This window comes from Typopeltis vanoorti, chromosome 1 (genome assembly GCF_054136105.1).
Source record: "Typopeltis vanoorti isolate ZY-2024b chromosome 1, IOZ_Tvanoo_1.0, whole genome shotgun sequence".
Classification (NCBI taxonomy): Eukaryota; Metazoa; Arthropoda; class Arachnida; order Uropygi; family Thelyphonidae; genus Typopeltis; species Typopeltis vanoorti.
Window position 1 is genome coordinate 128,496,652 of NC_143549.1, and position 26,951 is coordinate 128,523,602.

The following is a 26,951-nucleotide window of genomic DNA, read 5'->3' on the forward strand; positions in this document are numbered from 1 at the left end:
GTGCCAAGACACAGCTTAACCTGCGATTACAACAGATTAACATAGAAGAAAATAAAAGTGTGGAATCTCTTTGGAATAGCTTAAAGAATGCCATCGTAACAACAAGTATTGAAGAAGTAGGTTATGTGAATAATATAAAACAACAGGAATGGATGACAGATGAGATTCTTTCTCTTATTGATACAAGAAGAATGTATAAAAACAAAGACCTAGCCAGGTATACAGAAACACATAACATCATCAAGAAAAAAATAAAAGAAGCCAAGGAAAATTGGATGAAAAATTTATGTACTGAAATTGAACTGCTTCAAAAACAACATGATAATTTCAATCTGTATAAGAAAATCAACGAAATTTCCGGGAAAACTGAGGAAAAAGCAAATAGTGTCTCTAAGAGACGAAAATGGAAAAATAGTTCTAGAAGAAGAGAATAAAGCACAGATTTGGATAAAATATGTAACAGAACTTTTCAATGATACTAGACAGAAACCTATAAATATAAAAGATAACATTCAAGGACCAGCAATCATGAAATGCGAAATAGAGAATGCTATACAAACAAGTAAAACAGGAAAAGCCAGTGGACCAGATGGTGTGCAAACAGAATTTTTAAAATTAATCGAACCAGATAACATCAAACTTCTTGAAAAACTATTTAATAAAATATATGAAAGTGATGAATTTCCATCATCCCAAAGAAACCCAAAGCGAATTCCTGTGGTGACTTCAGACTTATTAGTCTAATGAGCCAAACATTAAAAATATTTTTGAAAGTAATTCAGAATCGCATTTATAGAAAAAGTGAAGAAACTCTAAGTGAAACACAATTCGGCTTTCGGAATGGTTTTGGTACTAGAGAGGCCCTTTTCTGTACCCAAATATTGATACAAAAATGCATAGAAAAACAGAAATCTGTCTTTATGTGTTTCATAGATTTTGAAAAAGCATTCGACAAAGTCAGACACACCAACTTAATAGAAATCCTTCAACAAATAAGGCTAGACGAACAAGACATAAGACTAATAACAAATCTGTATTGGAATCAGTCAGCTACCGTTCAATTAGACAACATTACCACCAGTGATATTAACATCAAAAGAGGAGTGAGACAAGGATGTGTGCTCTCACCACTCCTGTTCAACATATATGTAGAGGTAATCTTTAAAAAAGCATTGGAAGAATGTCCAGAGGGAATCACAATAAATGGAAAGATTGTTAACAACCTACGATATGCAGATGACACCGTGCTAATTGCAGATAACATTATGGATCTCCAAAAACTCGTTGACAGAGTATACATAGAAAGCCAAAGAATGGGAATAAATATAAACATCAACAAGACAAAATACATGATCATCAGCAAACATCCAGCCTCATCAATGAAACTGACACTCAATGGGAAAAATATTGATCAAGTGTCAAGATATAAATATCTTGGTTGCTGGCTTAATGAACGGTGGGATCCAGAAATAGATATAAAGACAAGGATTGAAGTTGCACGGCAGTCCTTCATGAAAATGAGAACACTATTCTGCAATAAAGACCTAAACATGGAAGTCAGATGCCGAATGCTGAAATGCTACGTGTGGTCTATTCTGCTCTATGGAGTTGAAACATGGACATTGAAGGCGACAACCATCAAGAAAATCGAAGCCTTTGAGATGTGGCTATACAGAAGAATGCTAAAGATATCATGGACAGAAAAAATTACCAATGAAGATGTCTTAAGCTAAACATCTTGTACAAATAATCAAGAAACGAAAAACATCATATCTTGGACACATCATGAGAAACAGCAAATGCCAACTTCTACAAACTATTTTGGTAGGAAGAATTGATGGCAAAGGAACTAGAAGAAGAAAAAGAATATCATGGTTTGACAACATCAAGACGTGGACAGGAAAGAGCAGTGCACAACTGCTCAGATTAGCACAAGAGCGCAGTTTGTTCGCCAAGATGGTCGCTGACCTTCGATAGAAGATAGCACAATAAGAAGAATAGCTTAAAAATAAAATAACTGAATTAAGTACAGCTGCAATACTGCATTTGTATTAGCCTGTGGTGCTGAGTCGTGTAAAATTTGTGATTTCATAAGCTATTCACCAGACATTTATGATGATTTCATGCAGATATTCACATACGTGGACATGGATGTTTGTGATTATCTTTAGGTAGTCGATGAATTTCGTAGCCCAGTATGAGATTACCGCCCCGGGTTACTTGGGGCCTGAAGTCGCTTGTAAAAATTCCATGTTTGGTCTCTGGAGCAGGGTTTCAAGAAAAGGTAGAAAATGCTAAAAAAAAAAAAGTAATAAAAATTATCGTTAGCCTACTCGCAGTACTAATGTACTACAGGTTTTGTAATCTTCTGTGGATAGGATTTACATAAATAAATAAAGGAACAGTAGCAAGATAGAATTGCAGTGTTAACGATGTGTATAATGGGACAAGGATAGTAACACAGTATTCAATCAAGACTAATTACTGTGTTATTCGTATCGATCAGAGACCGAAATGAAGAGCTTTAAATGATTCTGTATTGCACACACTATATCTGTGCATGTTTTTCGAATATGCACAGTTGTATCGTTCAGAGTTCGACTACCAAATTTTGCAAGGTCTTCCTCTTTTGACTACAAAGAATAGTAATAATAATAATAATAATAATAAAACAGTAAGCTGTCTGAATTCTAAACTTATTCAGTGAAACATTTTTTTTTTTTTTTTTTTTTTTTTTTTTTTTTTTTTTTTTTTACCCAGAGTAAATTATAATACGCATGTACAAATACCACACAGAATGGAATAACTACATACATTAAAATATGTAGTCAGGAAAAAACAAACAAAAAGACTGGAGCTACTGTAAATTAGTTTTATTTTATTTTATTTTATTTTAGCATTTCATTAGATCTTTTTGTTTCTGAAATTAAGTCATTCGAAGCAGCATAATTTCCTGCAGTTATCGGTGAGTATCCATAAACTGTGTATTGTTATTATTGCGCTAATTACATCAATGAATACACTTAAAATTTTATAAATTACATTTCATTCATTAATAAAAATAGAATAAAAGCTTAAGCAATATTTAATCCAGTATTTAAAGGGAAAATAATAATAGAGAGGAAATAGACGGAAAATAATAATAAATCATTAGATTGACAACTATGTGTATTATTTTTTTCTTTTTAATAATAATAATAATAGCATTAAGTACTACCTAGTGCTAGATATTTTTGGTAACATATTCGTATTTTCTAAAAAGGACTGAGGTGTTGAAATAGATCGTTTGGTCTCGGAAGAAGGATTTCCTTATATATATACTAGCCCTTCCGCGGTAATAAAAATGTGCTATAATTTGCAACCATTCTTGGATGTGATTGGTATAAAATAAAGGATGTTTTCAGATCAGGGAAATGAATGAAGAACAAACGAGGTAGTATCTATTGTCTTACAACAGCATGAACATTAACATTGACTGCAAAGGCATATTAACAATTTTCCATGCTATTTTTGAACAAATCAGTTCTAATACTAGATGAAACAGATATCGACCGTGTCTATGATTTTTGTATACATCTATGATTGACAAATTCAGAATAATACCGCGTGAAATGTCATTAATTAATCAAATTATATATTTGGTCTAATCCAAAAATATTGCTTTAGAATCTATAACTTATACGAGGGTAATCTGAAAGGGTCTCGGCCTAACAATGAAAAAACGAATTTCAAAATTATTTTTATTTTTCAACTTAATGCTCCAGCGCCATTATCCCGTCCCTGTAGTGGTTCTCAGTAAGATCGGCAAAATGTCCCTCTACAGCTGCAATCACCTCTTGATTCGAAGAAAAACGCTGACCAGCGAGGAAGAGTTTTATTTTTGGGAGGAGGAGAGAGAAGTCAGAGGGAGCCAAATCTGGGGAACAGGGTGGATGTTCCAACAATTCATAGTGCAGATCCATTAATTTTCCCATTGCCAAAACACCTTTGTGGGCAGGTGCATTGTCCTGATGAAAGACAAATTTTTTCTTCTGCAAACTGGGTCTTTTCTCACGAATTTTTTCGTCGTCTGATTAAAAGATCGCAAAAATATTCCTCGGTTATTGTTTTACTCCTTTCAAGATAAGTAATAAACAAAATGCCTTTAGCATCCCAAAACATCAATGCCATGACCTTTCCTGCTGATAGAACCGACTTTGTCTTATTTGGCGCTGAACAACCGACTTCTGTCCACTGTTTTGACTGCTTTCATTCGAAGTTCATAAAAGTTTATGAACTTCGAATGAATTTCTTTTGGCGTTAAATCTTCTTTTATAAAGAATTTTATAACCGTGACGATACTAAATTTTATTCATTTCAAGGGTTACAGACAACACTTTTGCTTCAGACAGCTCAATAAAACAAACTACTTGATAGAATGACTTGCAATTTCACATGGATGCTTATGACAGATGTACCAACTTAGAAAAAAAATTGTCGAGGCTGAGAACTTTTCAGACTACCCTCGTACGTAAACATTATAAACTACTAATGTCTTTTATTTCCATAAGGAAGTAGCAAGGCCATTTAGCCCTAACTTTGAAAACTAGAGGACAGCCAATTTCCAATCACAGATAACTGTAGTAAGACTATTAATGGTTTTTAATTAGCATCAAAAGACAGGAGTATGGTAGCCAAGTGATACCGTCTCATGATCCATAATCCTATCACTACATATTATTGTCTGGAAATAGGGTGAGTTCTAAGGTCGATTTACTTGAGTTGTAGGAGTAAACCTCCTCGAGTTTCCATTATTCCAACCAGCCCACTACATTCTATAGTTTTCGGCATGATAATCGCTACCTCAGAATGCATTGCTGAAATTAATACAACTTTATATCGAATCGATATTTTAAATTCTGAAATCAGAAACTAAAATATTTTGAATTAATTCTAAAAGTCTCTAAAACATATTTAGAAATGGGTAAGTTAGCTGAAAATAAATGAAAACTATTTTATTATTTTTCTGCAACTAAATAGCAGCTGAAGATTTATCGTCGGTGTCCGTTTTTTAACATTTCTATGACAATTTACATACCATAATATATGCAGTACGTCCTCCCCCTCATCGTTTGCGTACTGCCAAACAAGCATTAATCTTAAACTAATCTAATTCTATAGAAACCATTATTTCTTCACCTACCTGGTCACCTGCTCCTAGACTTTCTTCATCCTTGTTATGATGAACTCCACTAGCAATTTCTAAATGTTGCTCTTCAAGAGCGACCTCAATTTTGCAGGTCTTGTAGTCAAGTCCTGATAAATTATTAAATTTCATGAGTGTAAAGTTACAATAGTTCATTTCAACTTTTAATTTTTCACCCATTCTCCCAAAATATAATGTGCATAGATACTTTCTCCAATGTTCCTTTTTGAACTGCACAATTACAGATCACATGATATCGACCTCACCGGGTAAATCTTTTTACAACGCTAGTGACAACAAGATGAAATATAGCCACCCACTCTACTGACTGATCTATTCTGTAGGCCTTTCTTTAAATTGCAGGTTAGAAAGAAAGAAAAGAAAAGGCATTAACAAGAAATAGAAACCTATTGACAAAAAATATTCAGGATTTTCCACCTGTTTCGTTTACAAGAGAGTATTTTTTTCTTTTGTCTTCCAAGTATATGTATTGCCCTCTACCTCTGCTACAGGAGCTTATAATAAAAAAAAATTAAGACCTTGAATAAATTCCATCTATTTCTTACTGTTACTACTAAAAATCAATTTCTGAGTTAGCTTGCGAAATTGGTAAAAATAACCTGTGAACAAGAAAGGAATTATATGTTGTTTTATTTGTGCTGTTAACAAAATCACTGATCCAAAGATAAATATCTCCTCCCTCCATCCACCCTCGAGATCCTTGTCATTTATGTAGTTCTCAGTTCTTAAATTTCTCACAGTGCCGTCGAATCAGTGATTACATTGTTGTACTGGCGAGACTACTGCAAGGAAATGTGAAGAAAAGAGATTTAGGAGAAGAAGTGGACAGGAAATTAACCAACTGGTGAGAAACGTAGAACCATCGCTATCAAAAACATTGGTTTCTTAATGTAAATCAAACCAACTTGTGTTTTACTTGGTTTTAAAAAATAGGGCGATTTAATCTATTTCACTGAATATTCAGTAAAACGTTTAGTGAAATGTTTTAAGGCTATCAATGAAGATAAAATATTTAACCTATAATCCATTTTACAAAATGATCATATTTGACTATGCAAGTATTTGTTTGTTAAATTCTGGAAGAACGTTTATTACAGTATAGAGTTTTTACATGCCATAACAATGCAGCACATGCCTGAAAATATACACATGGTGTACATTCATCGTATTCTCAGGTGTATTGAACAAAACTGAGAATGTTGGGGACCCACTTTTGGTTTAAATGACAGTGATGTTCTGTGGAATGCTCAACAAATCTATATGAATAAACTATTAGAGCTCTACATGATCTATATCCACATGAATAAACAATTATCATCTGAGGTCTCTATAATTCTAATTGCGACCTTCTAAGCTTCAAATTACCACACTTAAATCAGTTACAGGGGCGGTCAGGACTTATAGAATCAAGATTCCGAGATTGCGTTCCGAGATCCCGTTTGTGACGCCAAGAACTTCTAAAAAGGCTTCTGAACTGAATATTAGCTATTCTCATACGAAAGTGAAATGGTTTTTCTCCTAGAAACTTGGATTTCTTCTTGGATGTGTATACCAACTTCTTTGGTATAAAGGTGCAGAACTGAAGTAGCTTAAAAATGCTGTCTTTGTTTTTAGGGCAGGGTTTCGGAGATCATCTAATTCTTAACAGCCCACTTAGCGCTAATGTGCGATAGGTGTCTATATAGGATGATTATTAATTTCGAGATTATTCACATCTCGAAATAGTGACGACCGATTTGTATGCAATAATCCAAACGAAGTCGTCTTAAGTAACTGCATCTCTACTCGTCAATATCCTTCGCAGAATTACCGCAGTTCTTTATATCGTATTTATTATTTTCTCAGTGTGGCAGCCGTTATCTTCCTGTTTGTCTCATAGTCTTTGCATTTTCAATATAGCGCAGTCGAGTCAATTATTACATTGCTGAATTGGCGGAACTGCATCAAAGGGACTAAAGAGAAAAGTCAAGGCGTAACAGTGGACAGAAAATTAAAATTCAAGGAAAACGCTTCCGAATTAATTAGGACACATCCAGCACTTCTCTTCGATCTAGAATTCAATATCTTACACTTGAAACAATGAACCTTGTCTCCTACGATAGGCCTATCCAGGTCCTTCTGAACAATATCAGAATTATTCCATATCGTTTTTGCAACTCTGAATCATCAGGAAAAAATTCGTTTCATCATCCGCATTATCATTAACATACATTAAGCTGTAGCGAGTGGCTCGAGGAGTCTGTGGTATTCTGCTGGTCATAAACTCAAAAAAAAAAGTGAGAACTATTATTTAAGCTTTTGAATTTTCACCTTCATCTTAATCAATTCAGTTATTTCATTGTTGTTGTATTTCTTAATTGTCTTAAGTAAAAAAAAAAAAAATTGATGGCACGACATAGTCTTTGCTGTTTCGCCCCCTTTTCTTACTAGACTGGTTAACGTATATACAACAATCGCTTTGAAGTTTGAAACGTAGGTTGTTTACTTGCTACGGCTCATTTTATTTAGTATACCTTCAGAATGCTGCTAAGGATTAAATGAGCCATACATAAGAAGGCCTATAATATTCCTATTGTCTTTAAGTGGAGGGATTTGAACTCTCGTTCGAAGCGACTCCTGGACTGTCGACTATGCCAAATGTACTTAAAAAAAATTACACCATTAAAGATAAGTAATACAATTGTCGATTAAGTACCTAGTAATTTTTAAGTATTAACATATAATGACACAATTTAAATTATGGATTTATTTTATACACCCCATCACGAACTATTTTAAATCTGATGTCGCTTAATATTGCAAGTTCACATTCCAGAGGAAACAGTTATTAGTTGTACAATTATACCAAAGTTATAATTTCGTTTCATAGTAGTGAAATTGCGATATTAATCTCCCTCCCTCAACTTTAATTCATCAGCAGTTGCGTCAGTACTAACCTTTCGATTCATGATCATATCCTACATATTTAATGGTATTTTTTACTACATCCTCGTGGTTGACATTGGCTGTTGAGGTAATCTCTCCACAAACCAACACTTTTCCTGCCTTAGTAACTGTTTCTAGAATAAAAAGAAAGATAAAATAAGCTATTAGTAAAAAAGAAAAAAAAAGAATAAATTAATCCTAGAATAGGATTTTTCGAACAGTGTGAAAAATAACTTTCACTAGGCAGCGAATGCGCACAGGCCTTGAAAGAAGCAGTGAAAAAGTGACTGAACAGTTTTTAAGTCACAGTTTATTGGACACATAATGTACGTGCTAGAAGATGTGCCGTAGTTGCATTGGTTGTAAATGAAAAAATCAACAACATATGTTTATTTTAACATTATTGAGCTATGAATTGGAAGAATGACATGTTCATCAAATGAATCAAATTTATAACTGTGGCATCGTAATTTCTACAAATTGAGTTCAAGGTGCATTACAGGTACTTATCATCTACTGCATAAGCAATCAATGAGTATGTACGTTCTTTTCACTAAAAAGCATCTTTAAATCCTGAGTTTTAACATAACTGACTAAGCAAATGTGAAGTATTTTTTTTTTTAAATAACGAAACCTGTGGTGCTTCATAATTAGAAGAAACACACGTATAAACCACAGTGAAAATTATTTAATTGTAAATATTTCATCCTAAGTATCTTAGGACATCATCAGTACAGTATTTAAACAAAAATTAGGAATAACATACAGTTAGGGCGCATGATTACAATAGAATCTCATGAAAAACGTGCATAACGTGCTAAAGTAGTACAGAAAAAAAAAAAAAAACGTTAATTATTTAACACAGTTTTGTATGATAATTTCCCATACTTTAGGAATAGTAAGAACGTCGTTGCGGTTTAGGTTTGGTCTGTGTAGTAGGGCTTCAGAACTTTCTTTATATAAACGTTCATGTTTAAATAAAGATCTTACTTTGGACAGACAGGTAGGTCTGTTCAGAAACGCATCTCGGAACATCAAGACCACATTCGTCTTCTTAAACCGCAGAAATCTGGCCTCTCTCAACACGGAATTGAAAATCCAAACCATAGGATCCATTGGGAAAAGGTTAAACTTTACGTAGATCTTTATTTAAACATGAACGTTTATACAAAGAAAGTTCTGAAGCCCTACTACACAGACCAAACCTAAACCGCAACGACGTTCTTACTATTCCTAAAGTATGGGAAATTATCATACAAAACTGTGTTAAATAATTAACGTTTTTTTTTTTTTTGTACTACTTTAGCACGTTATGCACGTTTTTCATGAGATTCTATTGTAATCATGCGCCCTAACTGTATGTTATTCCTAATTTTTGTTTAAATACTTTACTGATGATGTCCTAAGATACTTAGGATGAAATATTTACAATTAAATAATTTTCACTGTGGTTTATACGTGTGTTTCTTCTAATTATAAATGTGAAGTATGTTCAGTCAGAACATACTTCGTATTTGCTTAATCAGTTATGTTCGCCTTCCCTCTGCGCGTGAGCACACTGATATCAACAGAAATAATTATGAGCACGTTAAAACGTTTGCTGGATAATAGCTGATCTGTTCACGAAATTGTAAATAGCACGATGATTTCAATTTTGCAATTAAAGCGTCTATACCATGCACAGTGATTTTTGTCACCGGACGGAATGTTAGGTTGCCAAAAGGTCAATAGAATTCGGACATTTTCATTGTGTGTGTGTGTGTGTGTGTGTGTGTGTGTGTGTGTGTGTGTGTGTGTGTGTGTGTGTGTGTGTGTGTGTGTGTGTGTAAAAAATAAATGGAATTTAAATGTAAATTATAAAGTGTATGTAGTCATTAAATAAAGCGGACTTGACAAAGAATGTGAAGACATTCTGAAATGACTGACCTGTTCAAAATTTGACGGCGTTGAATTTGTAGCCGATTGTAGCAGAATTTTTATCTCGTGATTTACTACAATTAAATATATAGTTTTTTTTTTTCATCATTCGCTGTAGTTGAGTAATTTTTTTCCTCTGTTTCTTAACCCAGGTTGGGTACATTTGTTAAATAAGCCAGAGTTTGTACATCTCGATATATAATACCGTAATAGATACAACAACATTTAAAGCACTATTTTTTATATATTTATTTGATTGAAATATTTCATGATGCAACATATGGCCCTACACTAGCTCATTTTATACACGTATCAATTCAAATTACGTAGATAAGTAATGTATATAAAACTTTTTACACTGACAAGAGAGAGAGAGAATGCTTCAAAAATATTAAACACTAAATCGAAGCTAAATTCTCGAAAAGTGTGTCACAGTAATGATGTACTATAATCCTGTTCTTTTTAGGTAACGTATTCACGAGTGGCACCATGTTGCATTAGTTTTGTCACTCCCTTCAAATGCTACTGAACTAGCGTCGTACAATGAATTCCCATGAAAATCCCAACAAGAGTTTCTTATATAATATTAAATAAAGTTATTAACGTTCTCTTCCAATTTTTTAGCTTATTGGAAAGCTTTCGATTCTTGACAGTAATAAGGAGGAATTAAAAAGTCTTACGGACAATCTCCTAAAGGGATTGAAGATAAATGCAAAAATAAAAATAAAATAAAATAAAAGTGTAGAGAGAAGAAGAGATATCTTTAAAACATAAAATAGATATCTCCTCACGAACAATGTTTTTAATCGTGGACTTACCGCAGGCTACCTTGGCGTCTGGATCTTGTTCAAGATGTGCATCTAAGACGGCATCACTGATCTGATCACAAAGTTTGTCTGAAATGATCATAAATTAAGTGAAATATGAGAAATGTAATATGGACATTAATCGTGAAAACCATCGGTATTCTAAATTTCACCTAAAGAATCTGTAACACAAAAATATCGCCGGTTCTTTAAGTGAATAGCTGATCTACTGTTTATTACATTTCGTATATATGCTTTTCTAGATTTCATGCATGCATCTTCTTGTTAAATGCAAATATATTCACTTAGTGGAAAATGTTGTCTACTCAAGTGTCATTTCCCTCCAACCTACGATAAACAATTTGGGTGCTTCTGTCAAGTTATTAATATTTCAAAGCCACTGGAAGTTTTAAAATATTAATGACGCAGTAAGTAGCAAGATGGCATTTGGTTGACAAAATCTGGATTCGAATCGTCTAGAAGGTGAGAGATATTTCATTTTGAGGATAGTTAGAATCTCACATATGAAAGTAGCAGGATTTTTCTCCCTACAAAACAGTCCAACCAGCTGACATAACAGACAACTCCGTCATCAAGATTGTATTCCATTTCATAGCATTAATTAGATTTATGTGCAGCCAAAGCCACTTGATCTGATACATAAAGGAAAATGATGAGAAGTGATCGCATCTCGAACTTTAGCAAATTCAAAGATCTTTGTTTTTGATTTGATTTTCAATACTCAGTTTCGACAAATTCACACTTGGATTCAAACTTTTTCACTGTATGAGACAATGATTGCGACCGTTTACAGCCACAAATGAACTTAAAATAGAAAAACAAAACAATGTTAATCATAAGGAAGTTAACTTACTGGTTAACTTAAGGAAAAGACCAAATTAACTTCCTATAGATGGTTATTTCATAAGCTGTCAGACTACGTACTTCATTCGACGATGCACCGATCTTGTGTTAAGGGTATTTAATTTTGTTTTGCACAGTCTCAGACCGGATGATATCGATTTTGCCATTAAATAGCTATCAGAAGTAGAAGCAGGTAACATTAAATTGCAAGATGTACTTTCAATTCAAAAATTCAAGCCTCTTTAAAGTAATCTTGCAAATTAAAAAATGCCATTAAAAATATATAGAATTAACAATTATTTATTTTGTAATAAAAAAGTATTAAATGCTATCGAACAATTATTGTTGAATTCATAATTCCATAACAAGTAATACCATCCTGCGTTATAAGACAGTATAAAATCTGAAATTTAAATTTATTCAATGTAAAGATGAGGAAACGTCATACATTAACAAAAAAATAAATAAATATAAATAAATAAACCTGCATCCATTAAAATCGAACTTTCGAAGTGTGGATGCTTTCCTATCTTCTAAAGCTAGAAATATATAAATTAACTTGACTCTGTTAGTTATCAATAAAAGGCGTGTCATGTTAAATAACACAACATGTTATTTGAACATTTATTTGTTATTTGTTATTTTTTGTTATTTTATTGATTATTTGTTATTATAACATAACATGCTATTGAGTGACAGCTGAGAGTTGGATAAGAGTAATGGGTTTACAGTGATACGCTGGACTTTGCAAAGGTCTTTGACAGGATACCACGTGAACTTGTAATCATTAAACTGCAGCATATGGGGATGGGTATATGGGGTTGGTGAGATGAATAGGAGGATGGTTGATGGAGAGATATCAGAGAGTAATTTATTCAGGAGTAGAGTCCAAAAGAAGGCCTGTGACTAGTGGGGTTCCGCAGAGTTTTGAGTTAGCTAGATTAATGCGTAGATGGTGGATTTACGCGAATATTTTTAGTCAGTTAATCACTTCTTTCAATAATTCTCTTTTTCACTCTCTAAAAGTATCTGGAAGAAGAAGTAACCATAAACAGATTTGGCACAATATATAAAATAAAAAATTCATCTAAATTTCTGAAACAAAAATCACCCTGAAGTAAAATTACGAATATACTCTCTCCTTATTAGCCATCCTAGCAAAATCCCGTTAAAAATATTATTATCAAGAATCGAAAAGAAAATAGAAAGCAGACAGACTCTCAGATGAACAAGCAGGTTTCCGGAAGTCCAGAAGTACAATCGACCATATTTTTACAATACACATACTAGGTGAAAAATACATAGAGCATAACACAAATAATTTGTCACAACTTTTTTTTTTAGACCTTCAAAAAGTTTTTGAATCAATATGGAACGAGGCATTATGGAAAATTTTAGAACATTATGGCATTGACAACAAAATCATTAGGATTATTAAATCTCTTTATTCCTCATCTGATATGAGAATTGAAATTAAAAATTACAGCAGTGAACTGTTCCGGGCAGAACGGGGGGGGGGGGTAAGACAGGGATGCATCTTGTCCCCTCTTCTTTTTAATTGTTTTCTGGAATATGTCATAGATGAAGCTCTTCATGAATATGACATTGGAATAGTACTTGGCGGACTAAGAATAAACAACTTACGTTTTGCAGACAATATCGATCTTCTGGCAGAAAGAAGAATTAGAGATAACCAGCCACATTTTCGGAACATTAAAAAAAATCGATTATACATAAACCTGCAAAAAACAGAAACAATGATAACCTCAAATTCAGACATCGAACCTTAAAGATACAAATCGACAATAAACAAATTGAGATGTAAACAAGTTCACTTATCTAGGAAGCACGCTGAATCAAGATGGTCGCTCCAAAACCGACATTAAATACCGAATTGCTAAGCAACTGTGTCCCTACAAAAGTTAAAACTATTGTGGAGAGATAACAGAATAGCAATCACAACCAGACTAAGACTAATTGACACTTGGGTGAATTCTGTCCTCTTGTATGGTTGTGAAGCCTGGACTTTATTGAGGGGAAGATGAGGGGAGACTCCTGTCTTTTGAAATGAAAACTTACAGAAGACTCTTGAGAATTCACTATACCGCCACGAAACCAATGAAAATCTTCGGAAACTGATTAATTTAATAGATGGGGAAAAAAAGGGAAAATATTCTGACAGTCATCAGAAGAAGAAGGCAGATGAAATCATTCGGTCATGTGGAGAGGGCTAATGGCATTCCAAAGCAAACACTAGAAGGAATCGTTCCGGGATCAAGAGTTAGGGGCCGACCTCGATTAAAATGAACTGACAACATCAAAAAATGGACAAATCCTCCCTTTCTCAAACGACATCAAGAACAAGAGACCGAGATGATTGGAGGAGGATAACAAATAACATCATCTACCAGCCATGAATGACCCAACGGTCCATTTAGGACTATGGACGAAAAGAAGAAAGACTCTCTCCTTACGCTATGTTAACGTATGAATTGAAAAATAATTTGGCCACCTTCTCTATCAGATGTAAAAAAAAGTTGGATAAAGTATATGTTTACTTGGCACAGACAAAGAAAAACACCTTTCCAGTATCTCCTGTAGAGTGGGTGTCAGAATTTTGGACAGAAAAGAAAAGAACCCTAGTCTGTGGTAATAAAATGGAATTAAAAGCAAACTATTTTGAAGATTTGATCAATATTGTAGAAACTTTCTCTAGAAGAGTCTAAGTTATGCGAAAAACCCTTCACATTGCGATAGAGTCTGCAGTTTGATAACGAACAAATCTAGCAAAAATCGTGGATGTTATTCAAAAAAAAAAAAAAGTCAAACAGTTTTGGATCTGTTTTTCTTTTTTATCTCCCAGAGAGAGTAATAGATCCAAAGGAAGATAGAGAAAGAAATGGAGAGATACGATCATAGTAGCAGGAAACGACTGGACGGGACGACCCGAAAAAAAAAAAAAAATCGAGAGGTCTTTTCTGAACAGTGGGATTCTACTGACTGTTATCATCATCATCAAATCTGACATGTTGAGGCAGTGGCCCAACAACGACTTTCCCATTAGTGACTTTATTTGGCCAGAAAAATTAGCTACCGTTTTTATTATTTGTTTATTTTACAAAGTGGACTATCTAAAGATTTTAAAGGGCCTGCCATAATATTTCTGCGAAAATTGTAGTTATGCCATTGGTCTTAAGAATTCTCTACAAGGAGAATCTCTACAAGGTTCATAATATTCGTTGTTTTGATAATACCATTTAAATAAGCGAAGAAACATGGTCATACTATTACCTTTCCGGGTTTTTCTGATAATATCAAAATATATTTGGATATAAACCGCAAAATGTGAGAACTCAATGCATGAAATTTATTGCACTGTTTTTAAAAGCATTGAATAAATAAACTTCAGTTTAAAAAAATTCAATAAGTATAATTATCGTATTTTATATTTAGTATTGATATTAGTATTGCTTCCAAGACCCCATGAGGTTTAAATGCTCGTCGCAGGAGGTTGAACACTCAGGGACGATAGTAATCATCATACATTGCCTTGAAGACATTCAGTGCTAGAGTACTCACCACCCACTCCGGCAATGCACTCCACACATTCACCACTCGCCATGTAAAGAATTTTTTTTTCACCTCTGCTTACATGACCTTTGTACAATTTTCCGAGATGACTTCTCGTTCTCTCATCATCCAATCGCCCTGCTCAATAATCCTCTGAATCTTTCTGATTGGTCCTTCTCACCAATTTTTACATCCCAATCAAATCCCCTCTCCCCCCCCCCTCTGCTCTTAAGCTCTGTAGACCATATTCCCTCACCTTGGCCTCATGCTCAACTTTCCAAGATCTGTAATTATTCGCCTCTTCACTCTCTCCAATGTTTCCGTATCGTCACTATAACCAGGTGCATAGAAATCGAATTGTATCCTGATTAAAACCTTATGTAGTGGAATCATCACCTTTTCATCCGTACCTATGCATAAATAAGAAACATTCATATTTTTCATAGTTTATTTTTCAAGTTTTGCGGAAATAGAATATAAATGTGCCTATTTTAAAAACTAGGCATCTTGTTGTGTTATCTAAATTCATTAAATGCAAGCAAGTATATTGGTATGCTTATCATGCTTATGCGATTTATTTGATTTTCTTATAGTTATATAATTACCATCTATTATGGTTTGCTTACTTATGCTCTTCAAATACAAAAATGGGTACGTTTGCTTATACAGCAGGTGTAGAATAAGAACTTTTCTTTCTTTTTTGGCCAAGTGCCACTTGGTGGTCTTCTGTGTCCAACAGTAATTTGTATACGACCCTACAGAGACGACTGTTGTCAAAAGAAAAGGGATGTGGGGAATTTGTACGCTACGTAAGACAAATCCAGGTAAAGAATATTTTTTTCATTTTGCATTTTCGAATTGCAAAACCGGAAAACGATTTATAGCTGATCCTGATGTGTCATAATTATAGATTAATTACGGTACCTAAAAAGTAGCTGTCAGTGTTAAATGAGGACTTAGTCAAGTAAATATCTTCTTATTATTATGGCTCTAACGCCCAAATCTAACGCCCAAAACGTCCAAGTCTCAGAGTATCTGCCATTGGCAGAGTATGCCATCCACTGGCAATGAAAGCCAAAGGCAAAACATAACTGGGGAAATGCAGCCTATAAAATACTAATTAGACAGATAGGTCTTCTGTATCTGAACATGTCAGAATCAACCACAAGAATTTCTTTAGACCTTTCATTTGTTTATGTAAATGTAGGTAATGTTAGTTACGAGATCTACTGTTGAACAAGGACGACTGAATCCATATTAATGGTTGCTACTTAATTGGTTGGCCTTCAGCTAGTGAAAAAAATTGATTGTTGATGATCTTATCCATTGTTTTCAAGAGAATAAAATTGAAGGCAATGGGACGCTGGCTGACATTAATCTCTCTTTTGGAAATGTGCTCAACACGGCGTTACCTCCATGCCGTAAAGTAGATGCTAGAAGAGTGAAAAATTGCAGATATTTTTCTTGTGAAATATCATAGGGGGAATGTAGTAAGCCATTATAGTGTCAGGTGATTTGCATTGTTCATCTATACGGGAGTGATGTTATGAGGATACCAGTGTGTGTATGTGAGAGAGAGAGAGAGAGAGAGAGAGAGATGTCTATAGAAATGGTGAAATATTTCGGCTGTTTAGGCACGGTCTGATGAAGTTGGTAGATTGCAGCATTGGACAGGAGAATGGTCAAAGGGTCTTAGGTGAAAGAATTTGCATGAGCTAGGTTGGTCTGAGCATATTCTATATGAATCTGAGGGTTTGATTCGAGATGCCATTTGATCCCTCCAGAATCAAACTGCAGATATGGGGATTGGGAGGAGAACTGGGACAAGTGCAGATGCCATTGGTGACAGAATCATGTTGAGGGTGCGGTTATTAGGGAGGTGTTTAACATTGTTGACGTTCAAGAGAGTGCAGAAATGTGTGAGCGAAGTCGGCCTCAGGTGATGCGGTCAGCTAGAGGAAGAGGAATGTCTAGTTGCATTTAGAGATGACTTGAAAGATGGAAGTATTGAGCTGACAACATTGGTGTTGTGACCGATAACAGACTAAATTCTAGAGGCGTTTTCAGTACGAAGCTAGTAATAATGTAATCTTTTCATGTAATGCTTTCATGATATCCTGACCACCGTTTAGCGTACATACGGAATTTGATGATTATTATTTTTCAATTATTTGGATTTTGTTAATTTAATCAATATAAATTCAGTTATGTTGATGTTATGTCACTTTATCATGCACATCAAGATGCGGGTAAATAAATGATAATATTTATTATTTACCTATTATTTATTACGTAAACAATAAATAAAGAACACCAAAATGCTCATGCGCTATGGTTGAAAACTTTTTTGGGGGTGGTACACATAAAACACTGAATGCAAACAAGCATGGAAAGAAAATTTTGAGCTACCGAGAAGAAGACGGACTCAAGTTTGACATATAATGTAATATCTGACAAATGCATTGAAATCCTTGTGATGGAATGTGAGTTGGTGGACAGTAGTTGCTGAGACTGCCAGCTGAGATTCTGTAGGCAACAATTGGTCTAATTGTTCTGAAGTAATGGTTCTTATCTTGTTATCCATGTTTGTCTAGTTGCATTTAGAGATGACTTGAAAGATGGAAGTATTGAGCTGACAGTATTGGTGTTGTGACCGATAACAGACCAAATTTTAGAGGCGTTTTCAGTACGAAGCTAGTAATAATGTAATCTTTTCATGTAGTGCTTTCATGGTATCCTGAACACTGTTTAGAATACATGCAGAATTTGATGATTATTATTTTAGGCCTTAAAAACTAGGCTTATGAGGAGATTGGTAATAATATTAAAACTCCTACTCTTTGTACCTTTCCAACACTATTCAAGAAGTAGGTAAGGTTAGAAGTCATGCATAATTCCAAACGTTCTTTTTCTTACTTACTCATTATAATAATTTGAGATAAAATCAGAAAACAAGTAATGGAACATTTGGAATGTGTAATATGAGATTCAAGATGTATCTCGATAGATTATGCTTAGCAGCAAAAGACAATCCAGGTCATTACTCTTCTGCAGAATGTCCACCTGAAATGCGGAATCCACACGTAAGATATGTATAGTAAAATCTCAATATAGGGGACCTGATATCATTAAGAAACAATATACGTGCATGATTTGTCGTGTCATATAAAAATATCAGCAACGTTCAGAAGTTCCATGTAACCAGTAGCATATGGTTCTAAATTCAACTTTAATGGCGTTCATTTTCATTCCATCCTTAGAAGAAATGCTCTGCTCCATCCATTCTGTTGCTCATATAGACTAAATTTGGAATTTAGGCCGGATTGCAAACCTAAATTTAGAATTTAGACTTGCATGTTGCAGTCTTACATATCCATAATATTATTGCAGTACGGCATGAATACTTAAAGAAAGTGATTAAAGTTAATGTTCTCCAGTATAACAAAGCATCTTCAGAGCTAACGTAATTTAATACAAAAACCATAGAAACCGTTAAGGAAAAGTAAAATTAAGTCAGGTGCTTAATTCTGTTCGAAATATAAGGCGAGCTCTCTCTCTCTCTCTCTCTCTCTCTCTCTCTCTCTCTCTCTCTCAAGGGTCCCATCGAATGTGAAACGCAGAGGCATTTGAGACACTTCAGGATATATCATCATTTCCATCATCATGATTTTTGTAGTTGCTATGCTGCAACAGATTCCCGAAATATCTGGGTGTCACTCTGGATAGAACTATATCTTTTAAACCACATCTCATTAACACAGCATCCAAGCTGAAAACAAGAAATAATATACTGCAAAAACTATGTGGAACTACCTTGGGGTGCCTCAGCAACAACGCTTCGCTGCACTGCTCTTGGCCTCGTTTACTCTGCAGCTGAATACTGCTCACCCGTATGGCAGAACAGCGCCCATGTGTAGTTGGTTGATGCTCAGCTTAACACCACTATGCGCTTTATTTCTGGAACTGTAAAATCAACTCCAACCTACTGGCTCCCAGTGATAAGCAACATCCCATCTCCACAGATCCAACTTTCTTCTACATGAATACAACAAAATCATGGAAATCCAAAATTTTCCAATCCATGAAGACATCCCACCCCTAGAAATAAACAGGCTAAAGTCAAGCACCCTCCAATTTTAACAGCAAAAAATCTTACTGAGACAAGTTTCAACATGAAGGAGAAGTGGAATGAGTCCTGGTGTAACACTTCAACAGGTGTCTTCCATGAATTAGTGGATCCAACCCAGATGCCTTCGGGTTTTGACCTACCTCGGAAAACTTGGTCTACCCTTAACCGAATCCGCACCAATCATGGCAAATGTGCAGACCGTTTTTATAAATGGGGCATGATTGCCTCACCCAGGTGCAGTTGACTGGATAATCAACCTAGACATTCAGTTGTAGCCTATTCTTGATTGTCTCTTTTATGACTGTATCATGTCTTATTATTGTACATATGTCTATATATATTAAGAATTAATGTAACTTTTCATGTGTGAGCCATACGCTAAATAAATAAATTAATAAAGGCATATTTTTACTAAAGGATAGATTCCAAGGGTGGCTTGACAAAGTGAAATACATTAAAAGTTCCACGTTTTTTTTTTAATTTTTAATTTTATTTTCTTAGTTTAAGTAAATAAATCGCAAACAAAATTTAGAAATCTCAATTCTCTTTTGCTATATTTTACATATATAATGTGAACTGCATAAGTACAGTTTTTTTTTTTCAACCTTAAATTACAATTTTGTCTGAAATTGTTGACTTGATGGAGGTTTATGTTATGATTATTACGTGCAACTAAGGACTCCAAGGACTCATTGTGGGAGGTCATTTCACTCCAGAGAATCCACTACTTAATTCCCCATCTATATACACAAAATCTAATTTACTACTGACCAATAGTATTTTTGTCTGTAAATTGCATATTTCTAACCGATTTGCCCGTATGCATTAATGTAATTAAGATCTGATATTAATACATGCACGTATGGTGATGATATATTATAACTTAATGATGTATTAATGACATAAATTATAACATATGGCTTTAATGTAATATTATAATTTATTGTTTCGAAAAGATGTTTACTTTCGGCAGACAAATAGTCTGGTTTGATTTGCCTTAAGACTAGCAACTAAAACTATTACACTTTTTTGTTGTTGTTTGTCTTTGAATTCCATCCAAGGAAGATTGTAAACTTATAGTACATCAGTAATGTAAGTGGGCCTCTTATACTAGACTAAATAATCTTTATTGGACAAGCTCTTCATTATAAATGAACATCCGTCCACTTCTATATGCCCATTAAGCAATGCGAGTCAATCATGTAGACAAAGGTCGATACTCCACTGATTTCGTGGCTGTTTATCGCATAATCAGTTTATGGCCTCATGGAGTTCTGTGATGACAGACGACCCTTCAAACTAGAAATGGGAAATATCAACAGTTAGTGAATGAGAATGAATGTGATGATGCAAACCCGGATGAGAGCATAACAGCTCTTGCCTGAGTGATGTGCACTTGTTAGGTCTCACAATACTTAGTTTTCTCCCTTTTTTTTTTTTTTCTCGTTCTTGGGATAAAAACAGGATGACATACCATTGAAATAATTTGTTTATTTGAGAATTAACTGACCATTTACTTTTTCTTAAAATAATGATTTTTAATTGTGACAATATAAATCTTGAGATTACTGCAGCTCTCGAAAAATTAAAAAAAAAGTTCACCCCGTCAACATTTTAAAATATAAATAGTGAGAATCGCAGATATGCCTTATGAATTATTTAATAATTATAACAAAACAAGTACTTATATAACAAAACACATATATAAATGAGTATACATATGCAAACATGAAATAACATATATCGACGAAGAGAGATCGGAATGCTATTTGCATAAATAAATTCGCTAACGCCTTTTATTCGCTATAGAGCAGTGGCGCACTCAAGATTTAATCCTGGATGGGGGGGGGGACGAGAATCATGGTTTAATCTTGGGGGGGGGGGTGAGTTGAGTAGACGATTTCAGAATACATACTACGCATTGCATACGACCTATGACTGAGCATTTGCAGTGATCGCCAATACATGAAACCCGTGATCGCTGGCAGGCTCTGGCAAACAAAGTATCGCCCGAGCACTACTTCGTTCGCCTCGCGTTCACAACGGCCGTGATTCCCGATTTTTTCCGGTATTCCCAGCTTATGTGACCGCTAATTCATAAGTAGTATAGAAATAGAAGACACGACACAACATGAATAATAATAATAATAATAATAATAATAATAATAATAATAATAATAATAATAATAATAAAAAGAAATAAAGAATTTTAATTAGGAAAAGATTTTTGGAAAATGTTTTAGTCTTTTTTTCCTTTTTCTTTTTTTGTGGCCAGGGCCCCCTCCCTGGGTGCGCCAATGCCATAGGGCGCAGGCAAGGCCGTTTTAGCCTGTCTAACGTTTGAAGACTGAGGGACAGTCAATCTCCACTGTAGCAAATCAGAGGATAGCTGGTTCAAGATTAACTTTAAATTCAAGAAATAAAAATTCACGTGTACTGCAAGAGAATTTTTGCGCCATAACTTGGACACTGGTATTAAACATTTGTTGTCACAAATATATGTGTGTGCACCCTCTTTATGAGCTTTCTTTCATGAAATTATAATACTATGTGACTACTGCAATAATCAATCGAAAGATTGATTCTCTGCGACTATGTTTAAATAGGAAAGAGAAATGTTTTATAAGTCTAACATTGTGACGTAAGCATTGAAATTATGCAAAACCGATAATGATACTTTTGGAAAGAAACTCATCGAGACGGTTTATCTCGAAAAATTCGAATGTTTCGCGAGCAAAACCCTTGACCATGAAATTTATAAAGGAAGACTAAAGAAATTATTTTCTGTTTGCAACTTTATTCGTAATAGTGACAATAAAGCAATAGAAATATACACGGAATGAAGGCATATTTTTCCAGCACAATGCAACCACACACACGGCCATAACAACTACAATCCTCCTGAGGTGGAGGTGTGGGGAGAAAGAATGCCACGTCCATTAAAGGCGGTATTTCTCCCGGTAGCTTCATTAAACATACTGTCTATTAATTTTTAAAAACCTACACTACACACACACACACATAGAGAGAGAGAGAGAGAGAGAGAGAGAGAGAGATAAAATTAATTAGTTATTAGTAATCAAGAATTTACCTGGATGTCCTTCACCTACAGATTCCGAAGTAAACAAAAAGTTTTCGCCGACACCGTGATGTTCACGAAGCCCATCATGTCGATTTAGACAATGCACATTATTTTGTTCCACTACATTGTTCATTATTTCAGGGTCCGAAGGTATTCTTGCTCCTAAGGTTGCCATCGAGTGCACGTCTTAAGTTTACCAGGGTTGTATAGAAAAGTGACTACGCGATGTTTAGTTTAATATTAATCAACAAATGCAGACCACGTGTTTTCCCCTCTCTTCCCACTTCCGCTCTTAGTGCAACGCAACAGATACGTTTCAAAAGTACTTTTTTTTTTTTTTTTTTGGCTAACATTGCACCACATCCATTTGTCTTCGCTTCCGATTAGATTAGAGTATCCAATACTAAGATCAAATGGAAACGAAGGACGCCCAACAAAAAAAAAATCCTGTTTTCAGACGCATTTTCGAGGTCACAGTTTTAACCATTTAAAAAAAAAATAATAATTACAATTTTTTAAGTCTAAGAAATTATTTTATTGAGGTATTTAGGATAGAAATACTGTAATGAAAGAAGTTAAATAGTTTTTGAATTACAATGAAGGGGTGTTTCAGAACTGAACCAATGTTCGATTATTAAGTTGAAATCAGTGACGATTGTGATTTATTTAGGTGGCAGTTGTGCTGTGTCACTCTTTCTATCCATCATTGACCGAAGAATAAAACATTAGCAAGGTCAAGTGGTTGTTTGAAGTTGAAAATAAAGTTGTATATACATAAAAAGTTAATATATATACATACATAATCATAAATATGTTTACATGTTACGCTTGCTAATTGTATTGCATGCACAACGCGTACACGTAAATAATGGCTTCCTTCTACGAAGTTATTATTAATGATGCAAGGACTTCTCTAAAGATTTGCACGACTGCCCGTCCAAAAATAAATAAAATAAGCATCTGTTAATTTGATCCACATCGTTGGTCATCCCTATTCTGGAAGTTCAAATGAGGCAGAGGAGGCGTTTCCATACGACTTTTTCTTAGTTGAACCTTGTAAAAGAACTAAACTGTATCCAGATTTATGATTTTATCAACAAGAATTTAGATAGATTTAGTAAATTTGTACGGATCATGCAAGAATACGCAAGAGGAAAATGTGAGACTTTGACTATGAATAACAACAATCTAAAGTAAGGATCAGCAACCTCTTCAGACTAGTGGGCCACATTCAACTTTTATTTTTAATAATCAGGCCGCAAGTGTTTAATTAAGTAAAAATAGTGAGTGAAAAAAAAAAAACTTAAATTATCAATTTTTATTACATCAATCTTAAAAACCACAGAAATATATATAAAGTACCAGATATGAAACAAGCATGAAAATGAAACTGAATAAAAAATTATCACGTAAAAAACAAAGCAATATAGTGTATCCATCACAATATGTGCATATGTCTCCCGGCTTAATTGTGACTTTTGTGATTGTTTTCCCTTAGCCAAATTATCTAGATCCACTTTATAACCTGAGGTGCATTCGAATCGAAGCATGCAAATATTTATCAGTCAGTCGAGAAGAAGTTTTATTTTTTCTAAAACTCATGGCAGAAAATGCTTATTCGCAAATGTAGGTGCTTCCAAATGCGACTATCATCTTTGCGAAACTTATTAATCCTTCAATTTTTTAAAAAAATTTTTTTAGGTAAGCATCGATCAATGCCGACATTAAAAGCGTTCAAACATAATCATATTTCGATGCTATTTTGTATGAAAATCCACAAATCTTGTTGAAAATTCCGTTTGTAAATTTTCAATAATATCAGCAAAAGTTGGTGTTTCCAAGTTGCACGGGAGATATCACGAAGTATAGGTATGAAATTATTTTTAATTTATTATTCATATTATAAAATGTATTATTTAAATAATTCAACATGCGGGACACATGCCGTGTAAGTATGGTCAACCTTTCATGGGCCGCCAAAAATGCACGTTTGGGTCGCATGCGGGTCGCCGGTTGCCGATCCCTGATCTAAAGTAAAATATAAAAAATAACAAATATTAGATAGTTTAGAATTCCTTATCCCCGATGGTTTATGTATGGCGACTATAAGTTCAATAATTAGCACATTAGGTTGTTAATGTTACCAAGGCGAAATGAAAATAATAATGATTTGCATAATTTTGCAGAATGGAATTTCAGGCTTGCTTACTGCGGAGAGATGTCTGATTTAATTGAGATGTTTTGATTAATTTTGGTAAAGATTAATAACATCAAAATTTATCCGATTTAAAAAGACAGCGGTATAATAAAACTGCTGACAAACTACTACTAAAATTTCAATATATTCCTTAGTAATATAAATTATTATTATTATTATTATTATTATTATTATTATTATTATTATTATTATTATTATTATTATTGCAGCATACCCCTTGGCTTCTCATAACAGTAGATATATTTCAATAACATAACCACCCTCCAATCGTAGCCAAAATTTCACACACACACACGATATTACCTTTTATTATTATCATTTTTTTACCTTTGTAAGGCTTGCTCATCTTCTCAACTCATTCCATCAAATCTGTTCGCAAATATTCCAGGAGTCCAGGTGCGATCTATACTGGAATGACTACCTCCTTATCTTTACTTGTTAATGTTCCTCTTACAGTAGTATCACTTTCTGTGCTGTTTTCACCGCGTTTGCAACACTTCCTCGAACTTCAGCATCTTATCTACCATTATCCCCAAATCCCTTGTTCTTCTCTCAACTCTGAATGTGGCACATCGTTATATTTACCATTTCCAAGTTGCAAACCTATTGAGCTGGTAGACATCCTCACTCTTCTGCCACAGCTGGTATATTCAAATCGCTCTAAACCACCATTATATATATCAACAGTGACGCACCCAGGGGGGGGGGAAGGGCCCCTGTTCCCACAAAGAAAAAGGAAAAAAAAAACACTAGAAAATTTTTCAAAAATCTTTTCCTAATTAAAATTCATTTTTTTTTATTTACATTGTGTTGTGTCTTCTGTTTATATGCTACTTATGAATTTGCGATCATTGCAGATGTTCAGTCATAGGTCAAATGCGATACGTAGCGTGTATTCTCAAATTGCCTACTCAACCCCCACCCCCCCAAATACCGAAATATCGCCGTACATGAATATGAAAAAGAATAAGACGAATAAGATTGAATAATGTGATTACAAAGAGGATACGCCTTATACACCTTATTACAAAACTTAACCAGATTAAAAACAAGACCACCCTTAATGATCCATGTCTACTATTATCTAGAATATTTCCATTATCTCTCGCGCCTGTATTCATAATTAGCTCATAATTGAAAGATATCCGTTACTATAAATAAAAATAATGCTTACGAATCTATCTTGAGCAACTTAGTTCAAGACATCAGATTTATAAAATAAAATTTCTAAAATTCATAAGTAGGAAACGTAATTATTTTACGAATATCGCATTCCATTCCCTAGAAATGTATTTACTAACGTATTTTTATATTGTGTGTGTATTGTATATTAAAAACCCCTTCGTTGATAACCACAAAGGAACTAATATTCTAATGTAAACAACCATAACGATTGTAGACAGTTTGGTATAAAAACCAAATATCAGATTTGAAGAAAATCCTCCAAAATGTTCTTCTTCTTCTACCCTTCATAGACTTCTATCTTGGATCGTTTTGTGATTTCTGAAAATTTGAAATCAGTCTTTTCAAAAGTCAGTCTTTAACATGAGAGCACTGCCATTTTTCAAAGATCTATTTCAGTTCTATACAGAATCTTGTCGAAATCCACATCTGAAAAATAGTTTTGTTTACTGAGGAGATATCAATCAGTTCCTTCTATCCAGCAAGCGCATGAAGACGGAAAAGTAAAAAGTCCCACAAATGGTCCTCCTTCTGGATTAAAAGGATCGAAAGATACCAGATGATGGTAGGAGTAACGCTGCCGACAGAAGGATTTATAACCGGGAACCACGAAAGAGCAAGAAGTGTGGTCGGTTCTGCGTAATAAACATAAATAAGTATTAGAATACAACCAAATCTAAAAAATGGCGACAATTTATTATAAGAAAACCAAACATAACATTTTTACAACAGCAGTTATAATTGTATAATATATGTAGAAGGAAATAACGTATTTTAACTTATTATAACGTAACTGCTTTTACTTGTAAATCCCAGATACTTTCAATTAAATACGAAAATCAATTATGACAACAAAATTTAGAATTAGTATCTTAAAAAAATGTTAAAATATAAATAAAAACTGTAAATACACATACTTAAAGGGGGTTGATTTCATTACTTATCACCTTTCAGTAATCTTGATCCATTTCTCGTAGATCAAAGAATAGGTGATCTCCAAAACAAATATTTAACGTATTTATTTATTAATTTATAATTAATTATGAATTATA

The 26,951-nt window shown here is 34.1% G+C and overlaps 1 protein-coding gene across 1 annotated transcript in view; it reads right to left on the bottom strand.

Annotated features, from left to right (window-relative positions):
* LOC150110418 (S-adenosylmethionine synthase-like) overlaps positions 1-22,691 on the bottom strand; it is a 61,079-nt gene extending 38,388 nt beyond the window's left edge. The window contains exons 1-4 of the mRNA XM_090393622.1: positions 22,509-22,691; positions 10,867-10,944; positions 8,143-8,265; positions 5,183-5,295 (exon numbers count right to left, since the gene is read on the bottom strand). Coding sequence (XP_090249748.1) covers positions 5,183-5,295; positions 8,143-8,265; positions 10,867-10,944; positions 22,509-22,674 — 480 coding nt within the window. The 5' untranslated portion in view covers positions 22,675-22,691. The remainder of the gene's footprint in view (positions 1-5,182; positions 5,296-8,142; positions 8,266-10,866; positions 10,945-22,508) is intronic.
* Between the last annotated feature and the right edge of the window lie 4,260 nt (positions 22,692-26,951).